This window comes from Natator depressus, chromosome 1 (genome assembly GCF_965152275.1).
Source record: "Natator depressus isolate rNatDep1 chromosome 1, rNatDep2.hap1, whole genome shotgun sequence".
In the NCBI taxonomy this organism is placed as follows: Eukaryota; Metazoa; Chordata; order Testudines; family Cheloniidae; genus Natator; species Natator depressus.
This window is the reverse complement of record NC_134234.1, coordinates 17,195,857-17,220,838: the sequence shown is the minus strand read 5'-3', so window position 1 is coordinate 17,220,838 and position 24,982 is coordinate 17,195,857. Positions and strand designations below refer to the sequence as shown.

General features: G+C 45.0%; 1 protein-coding gene across 2 annotated transcripts in view; it reads left to right on the top strand.

Moving 5' to 3' along the window:
* The window catches only part of GAB2 (GRB2 associated binding protein 2), a 183,331-nt gene that overhangs the window by 119,551 nt on the left and 38,798 nt on the right, over window positions 1–24,982 (top strand). The window contains exon 1 of one of the 2 annotated variants that reach the window (XM_074955586.1): window positions 1,865–1,983. The exons of the other annotated variant lie outside the window; for it this stretch is intronic. Coding sequence (XP_074811687.1) covers window positions 1,965–1,983 — 19 coding nt within the window. The 5' untranslated portion in view covers window positions 1,865–1,964. Of the gene's footprint in view, window positions 1–1,864; window positions 1,984–24,982 lie in introns of those variants that run through there. 2 annotated transcript variants of the gene reach the window in all.

Sequence of the window (24,982 nt, the reverse complement as noted above, 5' to 3'; positions counted from 1 at the left end):
TGGGTGTAGCCAAAGGCCAAGACCCTGGAGTTTTGCTGATTTTTGCCAGCTGCTGATCTGGTCCAATGGGGCTTAACTTAGGGTCATCAGGGTCTTGCAATAATTTGCACACACACCAAGATACTTAAAGTACAATTCCCCTTGTGAGGTCTTGCTTATTAAGTCTGTTCTAAATACAGGCAGTTTGGGCCCTCACACCCAGATGCTTCCTCTCCTCATGTCAGGATTCCCACAGCTCTCCTGATTAGTGCCTATGTTGTGGTTAAGGCAAGGGTTCCTCTCCTTGGTTCAGAAGTCCCACCACTCTCCTGCTTGAGGCCTGTGCTGTGACTAGGACCAGCTTCCCCCAGCCCACTTGTAGCCAGTTTCCAGCTCTGCTTCACAGTACGCCCCTTCTTCCCCTTGGTTCAGAGGGCCCACAGTCCTCCTTCTGGGGCCAGGCAGGCATCCTCCTCTCTGAGCTGTCCGCCCTCACTCCTCCTTTGCCTCTCTGGAGGCTTCTCCTTTATTATCAGGCCACAACTGGTTTAGCCACATAACTTACCTATCATTTGGCTGTGACAGTTTTCCCCAGGCAGGCTGAATGAGGCATAGATAGGGCTGGACCCAATGGGCTCAGTCACCCTGCGACAGTTCCCTTTCTCATTTTATGGGGTATGTGCGTGCACAGTCAGCATGTGTGGGATGCCACAGGAGGTGTTTTGGAGCATGGAATAATACCATTTGTTGTACATTTTATGGTAAGGGTTCTTGGTTTTCACTCCATACCTATGCTGGTACTTTTTAGTACATACTCCTTTATGTGAAAGTCATTCATTGCTATACTTCAGTAGGACTCCCAGGGACACTTGGACATGGCCTGCTGAAGAAATACAAGCTCATTGTTATTTTATTCTATTTCTAACCATCTGTATTTCCCTTGCCCCAGTGGGCAGGCAGCCTGATCTCAGCTGTGAACTGTACTTTCTCATGTGTTCTGTTTGTTGGGAGGGGTGGGGGGGAGTCTTGCTAAAGATATTTCTTTTGTCATTAACCCTCTTTAGGATCACATGAGGGCTCCAGCCAAAACCCAGCCAAGTTGTATTTTGCATATATGGGGGGATGCAAGTGCCTAGTTTAATTTTCTTTGAATATGTATCTGGAGATCTAACTTATTCACTTTTTATAAGTGGCCATGAGTATGCATGATACTGTATGGTGAGAGAGACTGGACCAGTGCAGAGCACTGACCTAGGACTTGGGAAACCTGGGTACTATTCCCAGACCTGGTACCGATTTACTGTGTGACTTTGGACAAGTAACTTTGCCTTCCTCTGCCTCTGTTTCAATTCCCGCCTCTTGCCTATTTAGTTAGTAGGAGACAGTTGTTCCCTCAATGTATTTGTACAGTGTGTAGTGCAAGGGGGCCTGGATCTCAGATCGGGTCTTTCAGCTCTACTGTAATATAAACCATAACAATATAATACATTAATGGAAGGAGATACGGTCCCTACCCCAAGTCTAAGGATCAGATTCCAGGAAAGAAAAAGTAGGGGTTTGGGAGATTAAGATTAATTTTTGACATTAGTCTGAATTTAGGAGCAGTGACCTCTCCCGGTCAGTTTTAATAATAAAGTAACACAGTTAAAGAGAGTTGGAGGGGTTTTACATGTGATTTTATTTCTTGACCACATTGTCCAGTCATCTGTTGATGTCCTTTTCCCAAACCCTCCGGCTTGTGACATTCCACTGGTTTTATTGCAGAGACTGTGGCAACACTAGGAATACAAGGCCAGGCACACCAAGAACTAATCTGAATGAACCCAGGTTTTCTGCCTTGTGTTGTCTTTTCAGAAGGGCACATGCCTGGGTTTCTCCCCCTGCTCTGCATGCAACAGCAAGTACTGCTGAGATGAGGTTGGGAGAGAGATGGAAGGCTCCCAAGTTACCTACGGTCCCGACACTAAAGCTTCAGTGTTAACGTCATGGCATTTCGAATCAAAGGTCAGCTCAATCACCCAAAGTACTCTCTGTGCTTTTATTGTCTCACTGAACATCACAGCCAGAAACTAACATTCACTTTTCATGGGGAGACTGAGTGTCTTTTGCTGGCACTGCTGGGAAGAAGGAGACGATTAATGGGGAGAGAGTTGGCCTGGGAAAGCAATAGTGTCCAGCCCTCAAGCTGTCCCATTGAAATAGATGAGCAAAGTTCACTCCCATGGGCAGGGCTTGTAGGATCGGGCTCTTGGGCAGCACAGCATCTGAAGCCATTTCTGTCCAGGTGAGACAGGTTGTTAACAGAAATGCAACAGCAGTTCTTTTGTCTAAAAGAACTCATGGGCACTCACAGGCAGGCTGAAGACCACAGCCTGCAGCCATTCAGAATCAATGGCAAAGCTCCCACTGACTCCAAGGAGAGCTGGTCTGAGTCACTGAGGAAGGTCTGATGGCAGAGCACAGTGCAGGGCTCTGCCTCAAGCTGGTCCTCCAGCTCAAAGGGCAGGGCATTCCAGTCAAGGAGAGCTGAGAATACCGGACTCTTCTTGTTGGGCTGTGTCTCCTCACAGCACCATGGTCTTAGCTACGTACAGATGTAACCTAGAAATGTCAGGAGCTGTTTCTGCTCTGAAAAATTAAGAAGTTTTCAGTCCTACTGTGCATTAAACTAAAAGTTTTGGTAGCTTCCTGCTCTAGCATCCCTAGCAGAAATTACTGTCTCTCTCTCCTTCCTTCTTGTCTGTATGATCTGGAAGCTGGATGCTCTTCTTCTTAGGAGTTTCTGTGAGGGCCTGTTAGATTATCTTGAATAAACCCATGGCTGTTTCCAGCTGGATATGGTATTCTTCACTGGCTGTCCCATAGAAGCGTATGGGAACAGCCGCTGTAGCCCAGTCCAAGTGGGCTGCATTTCACCAATGGGCTAGGCAGAGAGAGAGCGCATGCGTAAGTCACTTTCCCTCTCTATGCTAGTGTTCAGTGTTACCAAGTTTCCTCACAATATTTGGTGACTTTTCTAAAGCCTCCAGCCCCGAGAGGCATGTGATTGTGTGAGACTCTAAACTTTGACTAAAAAAGGAAGTACGTCTCTAGCCCTCATGGTTGCAGAGTAAAGGCTGAAAAATGTGACCCCTAATGGCTGAAACCAGATGGTCTATAACAATGATCCCAAATATATTGTAGGGTAAATCTCACACACGTGAATTCTGAGGTCCTAACTCCTGATTTTTGAGCAATCCGGGTTGGCAATACTGAGGGCTGCATAATGATAATAGCTGGCTCCTCACCTGCCATTGCGCTGAGCAGACGCTGACTGGCACTCGCTGAGTTCTTATGTAGCCAGTGTGGGCAGCCTCTGGTGGGCAATGACTAGTAGGGGTTAAGCAATACTAATTCAGTTACAACCCCCACACAGGCTACATGAGCTCCTCACAGTTTCTCCCACAAACACCTTTGCTCTTTCTCCCAAACTGCCCCTTATACATAGGGCGGTCTCCCAGTCTGTGCTAACCACCCCCTCATCCTCTTTCCAAGTCCTCACACCTCACCTCTGCCACGACACGTGCGGGAAACTGCTGTCTGGTAAAAGCCTAGTAGGTGACAAACCCTAATTACTGAACCTGATTGGCTAAGAATTACAAACACGGCCAGTCTGTGCTAATTCATCTTTGCCGACTCACCCACTTGTTTGTCTCATCCGCCTCCTCGGTCTTGTCTTTCAGACTGTACGCTCTGGGAGGCAGGGATTGTCATTTAGCTCAGTGGAGTTGTATTATGAATGTTAACTAATAATATTGGTGATGAAGATATCTTTGCAAATGAGACAGGGAATAGATACAGCCAAGAGATCCAGGAAGACTCGTCCAGAAGAGCACAGAGGATGCATGGAGGGACCACAAGCAGGCTGCTGTTAGCAGAGCAGAAGGAGGGGTGTGAAGGGGGAGAAGATTAATGAAGTAGGTGGGACAAGGTTGGTAGAAGGTTTCAGAATCCGGGAGAGGTTTGACCAGTTCAATGGATGGAGACAGAGCCTCCTCTGTTTTCCATTTATAGCCTCCCTTGAATACCTGACGGTCAGTGCCTTCAGAAATGCTACCCTCATACCTAACCCATATGAAAGAAAGCAGCTTCCGAGGAGTTCTGGGAAGGACAGCAGTGACAAGGTGACAGGAAGAAAAATAACTCCCGCGGAGTCCTTGCTCTGTTGCTGCTGCCGCCTCTCGTGCAGCCAAGCTAAATTCAAATGCTGGGGAAACATTAACAGCTGCAGTGAAGTCCAACTACTTCCTTGCTTTTGTGCCTGGCACATGTTCATTTCTTTTCATGCTCGCACTCATGATGCAGGGCACTGGGTGATATGAGATGCGTGGTTTGAAGGCCAAGGGTAGATTACATACACAGCAGATTACGGCCTGTTTTTCAAAAGGGAGCAGAACAAATGGGCATGGAAAAATGCGTATGGTCCCATTGTGTCCCTATCATTATTTGGTCACCTGGGTGCAAGTACATTTACCCAGCTGGCATGCCCGCATTGGGGACCTGCAGACTAGTAATACATGCTTTGGTAAGTGCCACGAGCCTCCTTGCATTGTTTGCAGTTGCAGCGCTGTGCCCGTGTTTGAATGTTCGGCCCTTATTGTCAAGGGCCTTTTGGCAGACGAAAGAGTAAAGGCCAAAGATTTTCACACTTAGAACCTAGCTTCGTATTTAGACACCTAAATAAAATCGGCCTGACTTTCTGGGGCATGGAGCATCACAATTTCCATTGATTTATAGCATTGTCAATGGAAGCTGGCTTCAGCTTGCTTCGCAGGTGCACAGCACGTCTGAAAATCAGCCCACTTACATTTAGACGCTGGTGATTGGCTGACTTCTTCCCCTTTTGTATCATATATACCATGCGCTAATCCAGTATAACGCAGCCTCTTTACCTACCTTCTTTGTAATCTGTCTCCCTTTACCAGTCAACACTTCCAGCTGCTAAGTTAAGTGGAGATCACTCTTTTGAACATTCCAAAGATCAGATCTGGGGGGAGAGGGAAGGAATTTGTGAATTTTGGATCTAGCTTTGGCTATAAAACATCCCCCAAATTTGGGGGTGTTCCAATATGGATGTTTGAGTCAAGCCCCTCCTGGCTGTCTAACATGTACTAGGTTTTCCTAGTAATGGGGACAGCTGTGGTCTCCACATTGATTCTGGTAGAGCAAGTGTTTGAGTTGCATTTCTGATGCAGGCCTGACCCAGAGTCCATTGAAACAGACAACAGAAAGACACCCACTGATTCTGGTAGGCTTTGGATCAGGTTCTTAGCTGACTGCCTAAGGATGTAAGAAATGTAGCCAAACTCTAAAAATCTAAGTCTCAGAGTTCAAAATCATTACTTGAAGTTATGCTGCCCCTTTAAATTTGTTGTAAACTTTGCTGACCCTGAGTTTCCTGAGTCACAAACAGCGAGTTATTTTAAGATCTTAGCACCGTTCAGTTTCATTTCAGTGTAAACAATACCAGAGATGGAACAGTTTTTGGCACAAAGGAGCTGCTTAAGTATATTGAAGTGCCATTGCTCTTTTGGTTTTCCCTTCAGGGATTAGATAGTTCAGGTGCTAAATGAGTCACAACACTGAAAAGCAGAGAGCACCACAAACAAGTGCGGTTTTCCCCCTGAAAAAAAGAAACAGTGAATATCGGTATTATTGTTTATTTATAATACTGTAGCTCCTATGATCTGTGCTGTTCCAACACAGAAGAAAGTGACACTCCCTGTTCCCTTGCAATCTACAGGAGAGAACAGGTGGGTGCAGACAGATGGGGGAATAAAAGGGAAACAATAAGATAATATTGATTAGCATGATAGGCAACGGTCTCAGTGCGTCAACAGCCTAGCCGTTGTTAAGGTTTTGGCATACTAGCCCTCAGAGCCTTTCTAACCTTTCAGCATCTCTTTGATATACATTTCCTTTGCGTTCCGGAGAGGGATTCGCTTGACGGGATTTGGGCAGGCTGTTCTGAGAAGCATCCTGTTTATAATCTGGGCACTGCACAGTCCAGCACTCTGATACTCTGTGGAGAGTCTCTTTATTTTTGCTGCTCAGACCCTTACATTAGCACCTCCTCGCAACAATTTATTTCTATGGCCCTGACTGGAAGCAAAGTGTATTCCAGCAAACTTGACCGTTTATATTTTTCCATGAAAAGAGAAATAGGCCCAGTATGCTGTGCTCAGATCTGGAGTCCAATTTCCCCAGAGTTTAGTGGGTGTTTGGAGCTGGGGTTGTGGTTTGGGATCATCTCTAGTTAAATAGCTCCAAGAATCGCCAGTCTCAGTAAACCGAGACGCAAAATTGCCAACTCTTGCAATTTTGATCATGAGTCTTGCAATGTGATAGAACCTCAGAGTTACGAACACCAGAGTCACAAGAAGAGAACGCAAGTGGCATTTAGTCTAACCCCCTGCCAAGATGCAGACTTGAATGTGTCACAGGGCAACTGCACTTGTATTGAAGTAGGTCCAATAAAAGATATTTCCTCACCCACCGTGTCCCTCTCTAAATTCTCCTTTCTGAAGCTATGCCCTGGAGAGGAAAACCCATTGTCTACCACTTATCTGCTCTGGGAAACTCCAGATCAAAGACCCCTGAACCATGTAAAGGGTGGCCTAAACCTGTGATGAGCATGCTTATTCTAAGCTGAAGCTATGATGAACTTTTAACCACCAGGAATCCCCCTTTGGGTAGGGGTTTGAGGGGCTGCCCCTACCAGAGTCCACATTAAGGTTAGGGTGATCTCTGGTAAATTTATTAGCATGCACGTAGGTTCTTTTAGGGTTTTTAATTTTTTTTGTAGTGCTTTTCCCCTTAAGAATAAAGTAGGCTTGCTTAGAAAGACCTAATTGTGGGTGATTACACTGTTACTTGTCTCTGAGGAGAGAAACCAGCAGGTGCCCAAAGGGAAACCTGTCTGTGCTGGGAATAACACAGCGAAGGCAGGGAACTGTGCAGCCTGGAAATACTCCAGTCAGAAGGGAGCAGGACATGGGTCTTCACTCAAGAGAGGCAACAGCTGGGGAGCTGGAAGCCTGAGAATGGGGGCCATTGCTGGACCACTGAGGGGAAATACAGGTGCAGTTTCCCTGAACTGTGACACTTTAAAGGCTGCAGACAGACTCCTGCAAGATGTGTACATAGGACTCCCACCCAGTTTTGCAGACAAAGATGTTTCTTATCAAATGCAAATAATAAGAGAGGCTACCAATGGGAAGGCAAACTTATGCTCCACATTTAAAAAAACCCAACCAATCCTCAAATCCTCCTTCTTCACTCTCACAAGGCCTTAGGGATATTGGGAGCTAGTTACATCAGGGACCATTTTGCCCCCAGATGCCCCAGAATTGGGTGGGGAAGGCAGAAAAGTGGCTTAAAGATGTCTTTCTCACCCTGCCCTCCTCTGAGTATAAAGTTGGTGCTGGTGAGAATTGGACCCATGAGGTGAAATCCTGGCCTTATTGGCCAAGTTCCCATTGAGTTCAGTAAGGCCAGGGACTCAGCTGCTTCGTTTAAGGTCAGGACAGATTTTCTATGGAAATGTTTTTGTTTTAACTGGAAAAAAATCTTGAAGTCTGAGAGCTTTGTTCATTTGAAAAAAAAAAAAAATCAGTTACCAAGATTGCTTGGTAACGGCAGTTCCACTAAGGCTGGGAAGCAGCATTCACCTGTATTTCAGATCTGCCCAGAATTCACCCACCTAGAACCGGTGCAAAGATCTTCAGCACATTTTTTTGAAAAATCTATTATTTCCGAGCTTTGCATTGTCTTTTCTTCTCACAAGCTCTTTGCATGTCAGTACTTAACTGACCATGGGAAAGGGAGAGAGGCAGACACTATCAGTCTAAGATCAAACAACCAAAACCACACCAGTCTTTTGAAGCTAAAACGGCTGATAGACGTTTAGCACCAGAACTGGGAAAGCAGCACTGCGTGTACAAAGACCAGAGTGAGAGGCACTTTGGGAATAATCCAGCTAGTACAAAACTCACATTCCAGTTCCCCTTTATTTCTTTCCATAAGGACGGATCCCCTAGTACCCAGAGCCTGTCTGCATCTCACGATGATATACCGCTCCCCTGGAGTCAGGCCTATCAAGAGAAATTTGGGGACATGGTAGAGCATGGTTGCTGGGGCCCCACCTCCATCCAGTTCACTTTATTTACACAGATGTTACAGATATTTTTGGAGGGCCCTGAGTTGGGGGCCTGAGTACAATTGTTCCCCCCCCGCCCCCGTACCCACCTCCCCGCTTCCCCTCTCTCGTCAGCCCTGAAGTGACCTTGACAAGGAAGGAACAGCTTCTACCACTATGGGAAGATGGCTCTTATGCACTGGATCCCTCCCATTCCACCTTGGCCCCCTCCCATCATGACACTGGTTTCTGGCTCCCTCTACAATGTTCCTGTATTCAGTCTTCATGAATCCATCTCTCTCCACTCCCCCAGTTCAGCAACTCTGATGTTTTGAATTTACCCCTTGAGCTCTCCTGGCATCCAGTGCATACATATCCCACTTGGCCCCAGTCAAGAAGCTGTACATTCTGCACTCTGGGCAGTCAAATGGGTATGCAAATTATTTAATGAGCTAATTTGCATATAACCATAAAACTGGCATCTGCACGCCTTGCCCCAAGCAGTGGCAGCAGTAGGACATGAAGCTGCACAAAACTTGGCAGCTGTATCTGGGGAGGGCATGGAGGGTGTCAGGGATGCTAGGTGGGCAGGTGGGGGCTCCAGTATTTGGGATGAGGAAGAGCTGGAAGGTGTTGAGGTATGGGGTGGGGGGGAAGCTGGGGGATGAGTAGGGTTGTCTGGGGCCAGTACTGGAGTCCTCACCTTTTGTTCCCCTCTGGCTCATCTTGCTCTTTCTACTGCCAGGGCCTGCCCCTCCTCCTGGCTGCTCCTTCCCCACTCAGATCCAGCAGGGGGAGTAGCAGACACCAGCCCAATCCCTGGCGCCTGCCAGCCGCACTTAACAGCCCAGCTGGAGGTATAACACCTCAGCTGTGCCGCAGCAAGTCCTGACAACAGGGCTACCCTGACCATCACACCCGACGTACCCTGTGGTCTGTAATAGATGATGATTATACAGGGCCCAATTCTGATCTCAGACTGGTGTGAATCTGGAGTGACTGCACTGAAGTCAACACAGACACCGTTCAGACTTAAAGGCAACATGACAAACTTTACAAGTGTTGCTTGCTTAAGTATCACAAAGGGACGCACTCCTCGGGTACCTGCCAGAAGCAAGTAAAATCCATTCACAGTGGGTGAGGTTTGATCCTCTGTGTCTGTTTGTCATTCCTGTGCATGCCTGATCTGGGGACAGTATGAAATCCCTACCTATCAATGCAGGATTGCACAGTGCAGAGAGATAGAGAGTGTGTGTGAGTGAGACATATTTTGTAGATTAAATGACTTTGTATTTTTTAATCTAAAAATTTAGGGTGGCTTTTCACATCATTACATTTTTTCAAGCTGCCTTATCTACCAGTTGATTTCCTCCATTTCTTTGTTTGTTTGTTTTTTGTTTTCATGCTGATCCTTTTAAGCCCTTAATATCAGCCCCTCTTTAGAGATCCTGAGCCTCATTCATTAGAGCGTGAGATGAAAGCCAGGACCGACTTAACTCTCATTTCCCAGACCTTGATGAATATTTGTTTACTTTTTTTTTTCCATTGCTTTCTTATTTCAGTGAGAAACAAACCTAACTAAAGAGGTAGTTCTCACAAAGCCATCAGACAAAACCACAGAGACCAGACAGGCTGAGAAATAGTGGCTTCATGGGACTCCAGATTTGCATGAACTTTCAGCGACACCATTTGGTGTTCCATTCCAGTTTGATCTTATTTATGAATGTAATAGCATTTATTACTGATTTTATCTGTAAACATAACATGGCTTCCCCTAGCTAGCTTCTCGTTCTCAGATGTAATGTCTGTGTGTTTCTCAGCGGAGTTCTTTAAAAAACAATTGTATTGACATTTCAGTGGTGTTGTTATTATTAATATTTATTATTTGAATTGCCATCATACCAAGGGGCTTCTCTCACAGACCAGGCCTCCATTGTGCTCGGTGCTGTATAACATAACACAAAGATGGTCCCTGCTTCTAAAAATGTACTATCTAGATATAGAATATAAGTATTAGCATTTTGTTTCTTCTGACACAGTAATGCATTTTGAGCCAGATCCAATCACCGTGAGTGGAACTATGGCAATTTACATTCACTGAGAACCTGGCTCTTTGTGCCTAATCATTTACAATACAGCATATTAAATGAAGACATGGGGTCAAACTTTCAAGTGTTCAGCACCGATAATTGGGGTTGTATTTTCAAAAGAGCTCAGCTCTCCGCTTGGGCACCTACATGAGATCCAGATTTTGAAAAAGCCCCCAGCTGTTCCCACTTCAACACTTACAAGCAGATTTTCCAAAGGACTCAGCACCCAACAGGCACTCAGTGTGCTGAGCAATTTGGCAAATCAGGCCATTTATTTGAGTTCCTAGATGGGTGCTGAGCAATTTGGGAAATCCGGTCCATGTAGCCGGATTCTCCTCCGTTGACTCCGGTGGAGTTACTCCTGATTGACACCAGTGTAAGAAAGGGCAGGATCATACCCATAACACTTAATACTTTGCACTAGTCAGCACTCCTATAGCCATAGCTGGGAGCTTCCATGTCTATGGGGACTGGAGTATCAAAATGAAAAGGGGACACCTGTCATTCCTCATTCCCCACACTCATCCCACCCCTCCTCTCCCCTCTCCTCCTGGGCTGGTCCTGCTCCTGCCAGCTTGGCTGGTCACTGCCGCCAGCCAGACCCCACTCTGACCTGCTGGTGCCAGGGCCACCCACCTGTGGCAGTAGCAGTGCCTCTCTGGTACCATCACACAGCTCTGCCTAGAAGCACAGGTGTAGCGGCTCTCCCTGTGGGCTGAGGAGAATGAACATAAAATGGAACATTTAAGTGTGCTGTTTTAAGTCTCCAGATTCGCAGGACAGATTGCTGAAAAATGGGACCATCCAGGGGTGGGGAAACCCAAACAAACAAGCTTTTCCCATGCTCACAGTGATCTCAGACAGCTTTCTGACAGCCTGGGAAGGGGAACTGCAGCTCTGTGTCCTTAGACTGTTTGCCCGAGCTGCTACCACACTCCTTCTCCCCTGTCTATTCAGGTCAGCCAATCTTTCCTTTCCTTTTCCTCCCTAGGTACCCGGCCGTGGCTGTGCCCGAGCTCAGAGCAGCCAACACCACCACTTCCAGGGGCCTTAAAGAAAAGTAATTTAGCTTAAAGTAGGAGGGTCAGTGGTCAAGACACTAACTTGCGAGACTTGGGTTCAATTCACTGCTCCACCACAGACTGCTTGTGCTTCACCAAGGTCCGGTCTGCACTACAGACCTATATTGGTATAACTATGTCGCTCAGTGGTGTGAAAAATCCACCTCCCTGAGTGACGTTGTTATACTGACCTAACAAAGACTAGCCCTCAGTCTCTCTGTGCCTCAGTTCACGCTGGGGATAATAGCACTTCCCTATCTCACGGAAGTGTTGTGAGGATCACAACATTAAAGACTGTGGGGGCACTCAGGTACTACAGCAATGGGGACATATAAGTACCTTAGATAAAGCAAAAATTATAAATGATAAGTTAAGAGCTAATTGATGCCTGTGTCAGGCCAGGTGCCCTGGGGATGAGGAGGCCTGATGAGTCCCTTTCTCCCCACTAATCCTGTGCAGGAAGCCGCCGGGATTCGATCACCTGTATCCCCCAAGCATGAAAAGAGATGCTCTGCAGGCAATGTGTGGTGTCCCACAGGGCTGTGTCTGCACCAAGAGGGGGAAGGTGAAAGGCAAGATGGAAATTAGGAAGCCTAGGTGGGCATTTGAAGGTGCAAACAGCTTCAGCCATAGAAGCAAAGAGCAACAAATTCTCCGATATTATCAGAAGCAGGAACCTGTGGGAGAATCAGTGGTTCTGCTGGAAGTCCAGGGAATAGCTTCACTATGAGCACATGCTTAAATTCAATTGAAATCAGTGGGATTTATACACATGCTTAAAGGTCAGTACATAAGTCCATAACTGACTTGGAACCTAGAATGTCAAGACATTGCAGAGATGCCTCAATCTTCAGAGGATGTTGGGGGGAAGACAGTGATGGAAACCCATTGGCTTCAATGGAGCTATTCCCAGTTTACACCAGTTTCAGTGAGGGGAGAATGGGTACAACCAATGTGAGATTAGACCCCAGCCCTATATTTTCAAAATTACATAAGGCATAGAGTCTCACTTTGCAGATATGGTTTAGGTTTTTTCAAAGGATCAAACAATTGCGTGGATATGAGAATAACCAAAATTCCATCAGATAAGTTTTTAGAACTTACTAGGGAATATATATGTATTAGTTCCTAAGGACCAGTTAGTCCATGATTGTGCACTATGTGGTTCTTCTCGCACCTTTCTCTGAAGCATCTCTGATGACAGGACACTGGACTGAATGGACCACTATTCTGATCTAGTATGGCAAGTCCTGTGTTCCTATGGTTCTTGGTTGTGTAGCACAGTTGGGGTTAAAACTTATTACAACATGGTTTATTCTTCCCAGTGTTTGTGGAGAGAGAAAACTCCATTACATTCTATCCATCTTAGGGATCCATATTTTTGCCCATTGGTGTAGGGGTAGGTAAGATGGATAGGTAAGAGGCACCACAGTGTCCCACAGCCAGGGACAGAAGCCAAAAATCATAGCAGCTAGTCTTCTGTTCTAACCATTAGACTACAGCTCCTACCTTGATTGATAGTAAGTACCCCAATCACAGAGTTAGGACTAATATGTATCTAATTTTTTTTTTAAACTACGTGTCTTTCCGCTAACTAAGGGGGGGAAGTTCTCATGAGTTCCACATGTGGAATCTACGTTCTGTGCTAACTGAGTCAGTTTTGTGAAGAATGGGAAACAGAAAGATGTAGCTATCTGAGGAAAAACATTCCGATACCTTACATTGTATTTATTTGAATAGTGCCCCGTAGTACCAAAGCAGTGAACTTGTGAACTTCCCTAAATGTTACTGATTATCTCAACTTAATTGTTTTTGTAGCAATTGCTTACATAGTTACTGCTGCTCCCTTGATTGCATTTTCCCACTGCACTTAGAGCTTGTCTACCTTTCTCTTAAGCAGACCATGACAATCAATTTAGACCCTAAGTCTCACCTACTTAAAATCCACTGGGGACTGGTGTCTGGATTCCACTGCTTTCCCTGCTAAACTCACAATTCCATTGCCGATGAATTTAAAAGGAAAACAGCCACTATTTCAGTGTGACACATTCAAACAGCACTGTCCACACTGCCCTTGCTGGGTATTCAGCTGCAGGTCAGAGCATAAGTATTCAGAGGGGCCCCAGAACCACAAATTTAAAGTGGGCCACAACTATATAATTTAATGCCCCCTTCCCATGGCTTCCTCCTTTTGCCATCCATCATAAAAGTCCACCTACACCATACTCTCAGCTCTGCATTCTCCCTAACATCTGCTTTGCGGCTCCCCAATTTGGCCCCCAGTGAAAGTTAGAGCAGTTCAGAAGCAAATTATTAATTATGATGAAGTTAGACTAGTGTAAAACCAATGCTAGTAAGGTCAGAGTCAGCCCCAATGAATCAATTTGGCCCCCAGTATAAGTTAGAGCAGGTCAGAAGCTGCTCTAAATTACACCCAGCTGTCTATTGCCCCACGGGGTCATTTTGGCAACCAGGAATAGCCAGAGCACAGGGGTATTCTGGGCATACCCCTTTTGGCCCAGCCACACCTTTACACCAAGGGCTGTGACATGGTGGCATAGAGCCACCTTGCCAGCTCTTTGCTATCCCAGGAATCCTTTTATGCTGAGAAATTACTAAGTGCATGAGTCCACTAGGTTTAAAGCCCCTTTTGTGCCAGTGGAGTAGGGCATAGTGACCAAGCCTGATATTTCCAACACTTCATCAATTCCTGCTGATATCATCAGTGCTGCATATGCTCTGGCAAACAAACAGACAATGGAGTGAACAAATTTCAAACAACAAGAAAGCCTGGGGTTATCATCATTGATGCAAACCACAATTTTGGAAGGGGTGTTAATCCTCATGCCTCAGGATTTAAGCCAATCTACTAGAAATCAGGAAAAGATCTAATGTGGGGGGGGGAAGGGGGCAGATTATCCCACCTCTGCTGCTGTGGGGTTCTTACACCTGGCTGCTATGCAATGTTGGTCCCAGAATATTAGATAGACATGGTGGGTGAGGTAATATCTGTATTGGACTAACTTCTGTTGGTGAGAAAGACAAGCTGGTGAAAGACACCTGGTGACTGCCAAAGCCAGGACATGGAACTATACAGGCCTTATGTCTGAGCCACTCTGGGGAGTCCTATTGGTTCTTTCTCTATTAAGACCCCAATCCTGTGAGGTGCTGCACATCAACAGTTCCCACTGAAGTCTGTGGAAATGCATGGAGCTCTGTGCCTTGTAGGACTGGTGTAGGACAGAGACACAGCCCTGTAGAAAAGTCAATGGAAAAAGGATGCAATCAGTGGTTTTCTGGGAGAGAGCCATAAGTTATCAGCAGTTGGAAGTGTGTCCCCTTTAAAAAGTGCAACTCTCAACAGCAGCACAGCCAGGAAGTTAATGGAAGGGAGGCACTCACATACCAGACCCAGCAGGTTGACTGGAGCAGTCCCAGTTGTTGGAATCATCATCAAAGGGTGTGTCCACAGAGGAGGGGTGCTGCATGTCTCCTCCTCATTCTGTTAATTGCTTGCAGCGGAGTGGTGAGTAGCCCTGCATTTCTGAGTGTGAACATCATGCTAATGTTTTGCTGCCTTGCTTTCAAGCCAGGCCAGCTTTTATCTTTGGCACAAACCTCAGTCCCAAATCTCTGCCAAACCAATACAGATGTTTTAACACCCACCAGCGCCCAGATAATTATAAACAGAGCTGATAGTCTGTTTGGGGATGCTTTTTTCTTAGTTGACTGAACTTCCAGCCATTCTATGCATCCCCCCTTACATCAGAGCTTTGAAAGACCTTCCTATGGTCTAAATTGCTAATATTAATTATGGCATGGTAGCAGCCTAGCAGCCCCAGACAAGATTGGGGTACCATTGTGCTAGGTGCAGTATCTAGTAAGAAACAGTCCCTCCCCCAAAGAGTTGATAATCTCAGTAGATAAAACAGACAAAAGAAAGATTATTATTCCTGGGGGAGAACTGAAGTCCAGAAAGGTCCAGATATTTGGGGCTTTTTCTTACATACAGGCCTATTACCCCCCACCCTCTGTCCTGATTTTTCACGCTTGCTATCTGTTCACCCTACAGGCCAGTGTTTTGTGTTTGTACAGTGCCTAGCTCCTGGGTGCTACCACAATATCATTCATTGATAATGATAAGTGACTTGCATCAGGGCATAGAGAAAGTCTGGTGGACCTGGAATTTGAACCTGTATCTCTTGAATCCTAGTCCACTGACTTAACCATAAAGCTATCTTTCCTCCCAGGGCCAAAGGGTGCACACTGGACATCCTAAAAGAGTCCTAGTGGGACAATGCAGCCCCTTCTGTACTGACCAGTGGCACGCTTCTGGTGCACAGGAAGTCAGGTGCTGCTCCCTTTTGAAGGGTATCACAGCTCCTGCTGCCCTGTGTGCTCCCAGGGGCATTCTGCTGCTACGGTAGAGCACCTTGGTATCCCTGCGCCCACAACTTGAGCTGTCTCTGAGAAAGGTTAGATGAGAGCCCTGTACGTGACACCATCTGGGCCTTGAGGTGCTTGGGAAGCTTTGGTGTATGAGGAAGGAGAACCAGGTACATGGACTTTAATGGGATAATACCCTTGACTGAGAACAGCAGATTCGCTTCACCCAAGCTATCAAATGGCCACCTGATGGGAATGATATCTGACCATGATCAGCCCAGATCTGATCACAAGCACTGCTCTCCCCCATATCCCACATTACTAATCCCCAGAGCAGCCTGAGAGTTTGAAAACAAAAAATGTACAATGTGGAATCTGTCAGCACTTCTCAGGCTTGAAGGAGGTTTTCATCTGACATTATTCCAGTTTGTTTCCTGTTGCCTTGGAGACCACTTTAAATTAAACACTAATATTTTGAAAGAGAATATGATTCTAAATCACCTGCAATGCAACATTCCATTCTAATGACATTATCATATCATTAAGTGTGTGTGTGTGTGTGTGTGTGTGTGTAATGACTTTGAAGTGCTTCTGGTAACACTGCATTTAGGTTTAAAAAAACCTGTACTTTTCCCATGTCTCTAAGAAAAACCCTCTAAGTTCTTGTCTATAGTGAAGACATTCTAAAAGTGTCCCCACCATTGCTAACAAATCTGAGAGTCGTAGAGTAGATAAACTTCTGTGGTTGCAGTCATTTTTAACCTCATGTCAATTAAATCAGCTCACCGCCAGCCTAACTGATACAGTGTTACAAATGCCAGGAACCAAGGGCAGCAGCTACACCAGTGCAAGAAGTGGTGGGAAATTCTTAGCAGGATCAGGGAGAGAATTTGTGGGGGTGGGGAGAATATCCATAAAAGTGGGGGGAAAGCAGCTGGTCTAATGGTTAGAGCACTGGACACCTGGGGCCTTCATTGATTTGCAGCGGGTCAAATCACTTAATCCTTCTGTGCCTCAGTTTTTCTGTCCACCCTTTATCTGTCTTGTCTGTTTAGTTCTTTGGGGCTGGGACTGTCTATTCCTATGTGTCTAGTAAGTCGGCCTTTAAGCACAATTGTAATATACATAATAATGATACATTCAGTTGTTGCCCTTTATGATGTATAAGGACAGCTGGGATGGTTGTTTGGTTTTTATTACTGATTATTTATATTGTGGTAGTGTCTAGAGGCCCCAATCAGGGATCCATTGTGCTAGGTGCTGTACAGACAGACTTAACAGACTGCTACTACCCCAGATTTCTTTAAGCGGGTTTTCTCTTATCTATTCCCTTAGATATCTTAGGAACATCAAGTCTTATCTTCTCTACTTTTGCTGCAGCACTTCCTGGCTGACTCTGACATCTAGACTAGGTACTTTCTCAACCCAAAATTGCATGGTTGGGTTGATAAACCTTCACAAGGAGGCCTTCTCTCCAAAGAGGATGCACTATGTAGGTATTAGGTTTCTTGCACTGACCTTTGAAGCCTTTAGAACTGGCTGCTATCAATGACAGGCTACTGAACTCGATGGACCACAGGTCTCAATCCAATATCCCAAGTCCTATGCTCCTGTAAACAGAGCACGTGAGCAGGTCAGGCAGAGGAGAGCCTAACTTGCATCATCTAGATTTAAGTCCAAATAAAAAGAACCAAGCACAGCTAAAAATAAAAGCATTGCATAAAAGACATAGTCACTTAATGGGAGAGTTGCAGCATAATCTAGACAGAAGCTGTTAATTTAATTAGGTCTGGCATGGGGAGGAGGGTGTCCCTGCCCCCCCGCCCCCCTATGGTGTTGGGAAGAAAAATTTACCAGGCTGTTCTGCAAAACATATAGCCCTTGTCTACAAGAGATGTGAGCCCCAACATGGCCCCTAGCAATACTGCAGCTCCACAGATGGTAGCAGTGGAGAACTGCAGGAAACTAGGTTCACGTGGTGTTTGTATGCATTCTCTGGCTCCACTCTCAGCAGCGTGAAGATGCTAATGCCCTGTCTACACTAGCTAGAAGCGGTAGAAGCAACAACTCTTCATCCCATTCCAGTGTGGAAGGGCTGGTAGGAGAAAGGAGTCACAGTGTTCCTGTAACAAGCAAGAAATTGTAGAATCTGTGACTAAAGGACCAATGAATGGGCCTAAGTGTGTATCAGTGCCCAGGCACCATGGGTGGGTGCCTTAGAAGTTTGTATTGAAGTTACGGGGTAGAGAAGTGAAAGACTAGTCATGATCAAAGAAATGGATTCTGAATGCAGATGAAACTGTGGATGATTGAAATGGAAATCTGAAAAAAGGCTCATAGACTCTTGTTTCTAATTTGGTTTGGGGCTAAAATTTCCAAAAATCCTTAAGTGACTTAGGAGGCTAAGTCCCATTTTCAAAAGTGACTGTGATTGGAGTGAAAACAACAAGGAATCCTTGTGGCGCCTTAGAGACTAACAAATTTATTTGGGCATAAGCTTTCGTGGGCTAAAACCCACTTCATCAGATGCATGGAGTGGAAAATACAGTAGGCAGGTATAAAGATACAGCACATGAAAAGATGGGAGTTGCCTTACCAAGTGGGGGATCAGTGCTAATGAGGCGAATTCAATCAGGGTGGAAGTGGCCCATTCCCAACAGTAGACAAGAAGGGGTGAATATCAACAGAGGGAAAATTTCTTTTTGTAGTGCTAACGAGGCCAATGGACTGCAGGGTTCTGTTTCTGACGCTGGGATGCAGCGAGGTCTAGCCATGACTAGAGATGGGGACTGTGGGTCAGGACCCCTGGGTTCTATTCCCACCTCTAGAAGGGAGTGTGCTCTAGTGCTTAGAGCAGAGGACTGGAAGGCAAGGCGCCTAGGTTTTACTCCTGACTCTGCCACTGATTTTCTGTGTGGTCTTGGCCAAGGTGTTTAACATCTCTGTCCCTCCATTTACTCTATAAAATGGAAGCAATAATGCTTACCTCATAGGTTGTTGGGATAAATAAAACATGTTTGTAGAGCACTTGGAGATCTGTAGAGGGCAGAGTCTCTATACAGAATATCTGTGCTTCTCATCCATTCACTTGAATGGAAATTGCAATACCTCACATTTAAGTGAATCAGTTTGGAACAGTCTCACACCTCCATGGGGGTTATCATTTTCACACGCTTTCCCTGAGCTTTAAGACCCATTGCCAGTTTCTTTGAAACTGGCTGTAAGACACAGAACCTCCAGTCTCATTAATTAATTAATTCCCTGCTGAGCACTCTGGCATCAAGTTAGCAGGGCAGTGATGTTTGTTTAAGCAAGGAGAGACACCTGCTGTCTGCTTACTGTGTGTTCCTCACATCTCTGTGTAAAAGCCTCTGATCCATCCTTGAGCTCCCCATGCAGAGGACTTGGAACCAAGGCCCCCACACGCTGGGCGCTGAGAGGGTATTCTCTGCACCCTCAAAAAGGCTGTCATAGCAATAATGCTTATAACACATTACTCTGTAGTGCTTTCAGTGGATCTCAAAGGTGGTCGCTATCAATATCCCCATTTTACAGATGGGGAAACTGAGGCACAGAGCGGTGCCGTGACTTGCCCAAAGTCACCCAGCATGCTAGTGGCAGAGGAAGGAATAAAACCCAGGCCCTTTCAGTCCTAATGTCTAGCCACTATCCCACACTGCCTCACACATACAGCTACAGAGAATCATAGAATAGCAGGGTTGGAAGGGACCTCAGGAGGTCATCTAGTCCAACCCCCTGCTCAAAGCAGGACCTAATCCCCAACTAAATCAATTGGCTGTCACCTGCTCTGCTGGAGTTCTCATTTGTCTAGCCTAACCAATCAGGTCTAATGAATAGGTTCCATTCAGGTGCCAGGGTTTGGAGGAGGGGAAAAATGACCAACCCTTAATTTCTTGCCTACCCATAATAACCATATAGCTGATGAGGCCTGCGTGACCCCACTCTCCATGGCTAATCTCTCGCCAAACATTTTTAGACCCACCAAAGGGCTGCTTGGAAATCAGGGCCCAACAAAGGCAGAAACTCTCAATCACTGTTCCCTCTAAGCTGTGGGCGTGTGTGTGCACACACAGACCCCATGCACACGGTGAAACACCATGTGCACAAAAAATGAAATACTACATCGGAGCCAGGCCGAAATATCATTTACAGGTGACTTTTGACATTGTTCACCTGCCATCTATCAACACAGCCAGATTCTACTAGCTGGCAAGGGGGAGAAGGGAAAGGAGGTTAAATTTCCTTTTTCTAAGTATTTTTAAATGACATTTATAAAATAACATGGTGTAAAACTATTATCACGAATTGCAAATTAAAACTTTTTAAATGTATAAGCATTTTACTCGCTTACGCACATTTGCCTCATGGCACACAAATTTGAACTCTGCTTCAAAAATTTGCACAGAAGAAATTTTTTGTGCACACGGCCTATCAAAAATTAGAGGGAACATTGCTCACAATCATAGATGATGAGCAAAATAAAAATCTATTTCTAGGTCATCTCCCCAAAGCAGCTTGTTTCAGTGAGAGAATCCCATGGAGAGATCCTTCAATTTATTGGTACACTACTTATGTGTATGTATATCAGTGGTGCCTAGAGTCCCCATCCCAGCCAGAAAAGAACCCGTTGTCCTAACTACTGTGCGCACACAGAATAAGAAAGTCCTTGCCCCAAGGCTCTGACAGGCTGAACAGATAAGACAGATGATCAGGAACTGGAATTTCCATTCCAGGTGAAATTCCAACATTTGGATTTTTTTTTTTCATTCTAAATCAGAATGAAAAGCTGAAATTTCAAAATTTCCTGCAAAATGAAATTTCATTTTCAGTCAATCTCAGTGTTTGTTTTTGATTTTCAAGTGTCTTTCAAATGTTTTATTGTAAAAGATAATATAAAATACATTTCTAAATGAAAAGTCACTTCATAAGGAAAAATCAAAACGTTCCATTCCAAATACGTTAAATCACATTTCCACTTTTTTCCCCGAAATGAAATTTCTTTGAAATCAGCACATTCCCACAGAAAGTGTCTGTTTCAGTGGAAAGTTTTTGACCAGCTCTACTCATTATCCCTGTTTTTCAGATGGGGAAGTGAGGCACAGCGAGATCATGGCCAGAATTTTCAGAAGAGCTTGGCTTCTTGGATATCATAGTGCAAGCTAAGTTGACTTTTGGGTCCCTAAATGAGAGCTGAGCTCTGTTGAAAAGCTGGCCCCACCTGTAGGTGTTGAAGGCTTGGAAATCTGACTTTAGGCGACTCACTTGGGCGCACATAGTGAAATCCTGTGGCTGAGCCAGAAATATCAGCCAGCTCTCCTGAATCCCACCCTACTGTCATGACCTCAAGACCATCTCTTCTGTCTCATGCAATTCTCACTTCTTGTTTCTCTGGAAGTGGCACTAACTTCACAAGGAGTTTCCGGGGGGCACTGCATCAAGCCTGTGATATTTTCCAGCCTCTGGGGGGGGAAAAAACCAATTAAAATAGAACATCATTAATTCTCCTTCTGGTAAAATAAACGTCTCCAGTGGAAATGAATTTTGGGGCATGTTATTTACTGTACCTATCAAGCCTCTGCTACTCTGACAGGGCTGGGCTAAGGACTGGGTGAAGTCAGTTCTCCCTGGCCAACCAGGGAAGGCCGCAGCCTATAGTGATCCTGTGCCTGACCCCTTAAAACACAGCGACTGTACTTACTGTTAAGATGGCAGGAGAGGACGGGTTGTTAGTGCTACCATGGCTCTATTGGGGCCACAGAAGAGAAAAGAGCCTCTTTTCAACAAACAGTAAATGTCTAATCCCTGTTAATGGTTCTTACCAAGCAATTTGCCTCAATAATTGTAGGCCTATCTTGATATGAGTTACATGACAGAAGTATGACTTCATTTCTCAGTGGGCATGACTGGGAAGGTGAATGGAAGATTAATTTGTAACAAACACTAGGCTGGAGTCAGTCTAGCTAAGAAAAGCAGGAACACCCTGGTTGGTACTAGGGACAAGATAACAGTACATGCTGTACAAGGATTGGTTCATGAAAAGTAACCAAGCCAGTCATGAAGCATATGATGCAATGTATAGTCAGGAATGCAAGTGTTAGTATAGATATATGTAAGGAAATGTTTTGCTGTGTAACTTTGGATTTGTGATGTACCATCCACCCACTGTGTTTAAACCTGGTCAGCTTGGGCATACTGTTGCTGTGTGCCAAATGAGTGCCCAGTTCCAGAGTCAAACTGATTTTTTGGGAACCAAGTGGAAGAGAGTCTCAGGGGATCCCAACAATAATATCCTGCAACAGGGAGTTCCACATGTTAATAACACATCCAGCCAAATTCTGCTGCAGATACCAATTGGCTTTCCCATTGACTTCAATGGGAGTAGCACATGTTTATCTAAAGGCACAATTTAGCTCATTCTGTAAAATGTATTCTCTTGTCTGTGTTTTAAATGACCCTTCATGTATTATGAGAAAGGATAAATGGGCCACTCATTATTTTATACAGTTACAGTAGATCTCTATTATCTCTGCTTTTTTCCTCTCCATTCCAAATTAAACAGATCTAGCCTTTTAAAAAAAAAAATAAAAAATCCCTTCTCATCATATTGTTATTGTGCATAACAAAAATGATGATTCATGAAATGGAAAGTCATAAAAAATGTTATTTATGCAGAATAAATAAATCCTGCCTCATCCTAAATATTTCCCTGTGCTGTTATTTTCCCTCCTTGCAGGTCTTTATCCCACATGTGTGCTGTAAGATAAGACCACACGCAGGTTTGTCACTGCAAGGTTGCTTGTAAGTGCCGGGCTGCAGATGCTGATATTTGTCTGTCTTTTCCTTGAGTCCTGAAGCACGCATTTTTTAAAAATACCTACACATTGTTACCATGGGCCCTGCAAGCATATCAAAAGGGGGAAGGTTCTGTAGACCAGATGTTAGGTCTACAAACATTGGCATTGTCCCTTTAAGGTTGATCATCACGGTACTAAGAAGCTGCTATTTATTTTTTTATTAAAATTAGCCCCAGCATTCAGGGGTATTTTAAAAAGCCAACTTCATCACATCCCTTTGCTAACATAGGGCTTGATTCTCCACCACTGCAGTCAATGGGAATTTCTCCATGGACATCAATGGGAGCAGGAGCAAAAGCATGTGGGACCTTGTGTCTCCACTGCTTTGCACCTTGTGAAGTCATTTACCCTTGCAGAATGTGGGTATCAAACAACAGTTGTGGTTTTGTGATGTTCCGACAGGTGCGAATGACCACACACAGTGTGAGGCCATGGAGACTCAGGCCTATCTATTTTTAAAGGGATCATTATGACCATCATTTTGACCATCTGCATTTGTACAGCACCTAGCGCAATGGTATCCTGGTTCATGGTTGGTGCTTCTAGGTGCTACCACAACACAAAGAATAAAACTCAGTAGTGGTCTGACCTCCTGCATAGCACATGCAGTGCAGTAATTCCTGTACTCAAGGGAATTAATCTACCACAGGAGAACAGAGAGAGTCCTGACTTGAGCTTTTGGATCTGAATCTAATCCTGGATCTGGATCCAAGTCTTATGACTCAAGCCTCGAACCCATCTCTCCTGTTAGAGGACAGAACTAGCACCCCAGAAACACTCTGTCTGGTAACTGATTGGTAGCAAGCAACACATTAAGCCTTCTGTGCAGTCCTAAAGCAGCTAGTGGGCTCTGTGTTTTTCATGTATTTTACATCTGAATACCAGGGAAGGCATTAGCATTTGGATTGGCTTCTTAGTCGGTTCGTGCTGGGGGATGGGGCAGGGAATCTCATATGAATTGCTACAAGGTAGATCAGGCGCATTGCTGTGCCTTTTATGTTGCAGCCTCTCTCCCTTTTCCCTCTTTGTCCTTCAAATAATTGATTTCTGTTAAAATAACTGAGATATATAATGCTCTGAGGTCAGGATGATCTGACTTGGCTCTTTTCCCTTCTCTCTCTCTCATCCATGCTGTGATATTTTCCCCTCGTTCCCATGCTCCTCCGAGGCTATCACTGCTTTGGAAGGGTCTCATGTTTCTGTATTCTTTTTACCAGTCCGAGGAGATTGCTGACACTTCTGCACACAGGGATGTTATTTTATTTACATTGATCTCTCTCTCTCTCTCCCCACCTCTCAGCAAATGTTCACTTTGTAACACACAAACAAAACAGCAAAAGCCAAACTCAACTGTGGCATCGCTTATTTATTGAAGCAAAATCTTATGTTTGGGAAAGGTGTTGAACTGACAGCCCAGGCGACAGCCGTCCTTTATTTACCCAAAGAATAAACACGGGCAGTGCAAACTTCTCACTTTCCTGTGAACTTGCTGATTGATGCACCTGAGAGGATATTTTAGTCATTGGCCTCTCTGCTGAGTGCCAATGACAGTGGAATGTGGACATCTCTCCACTGGGAACTAGACTGAGACCACCAGCTCCTTTTGCACTGGCCACCAGTTTGCATTCACTACTGAGGAAGGATGGTCATATGTTTAAGGCATGAGACTACACCTTAGTAGCTGTAGAATCGATCCTTCCTCTGCCACAAGCTTCCCGTATGTACTTGGTCACATCACTTAATCTGTTTTTTCTCAGTTCCCCATCTAGGAAATGGTGATACTTCCTTTGTCTGACTTGTGTATTCAGACTGAAAATTGTTTGTGGCAGGGACTGTCTCTTAGTTTGTGTTTCTACAGCACCTAGAACAATGGAGCTCTGATCTCCGCTGCAGTTCTGGGCACTACTATCATGCAAATAGTAATAACCTGCCCTGAATTTGAACCAGTAACCTAGAGGTGAAAAGCTGTAGCCCATTATCAGTTTCCTGTGGCACCTAGCTCCCTTTAAATACATGAAATGGATAGTGGTAGATTCTATGGACCAGATCTTCAGCTGGTATAAACTGGAATAGCTCCATCGAAGTCCACAGAGCTGCACTAATTAGCTGCACTAATTTTCACCAGCTGAGGATCTGGCCCATAGAATCATTGTCAGCTATAACACAGAATGGGGAGCATCTTCAGCTCCCATTGAAACTGTTAAGGTGCTCAGCATCTCACAACAGCGACTCTGCGTGACCATCAGTTGTCCATTGTGCTTCATATTTCAACACAGAAGATTACTTGTAAGTTTTGAACTTCTGCTGTAGGTGAGCAGCCAATCCTAGCATTCAGAAACTATATCTATGGGCTGGACGCTATAGAAAGCCCTAAAGCAGATGCGAGAATATCTTACTAGGAAATAGCATTCACTG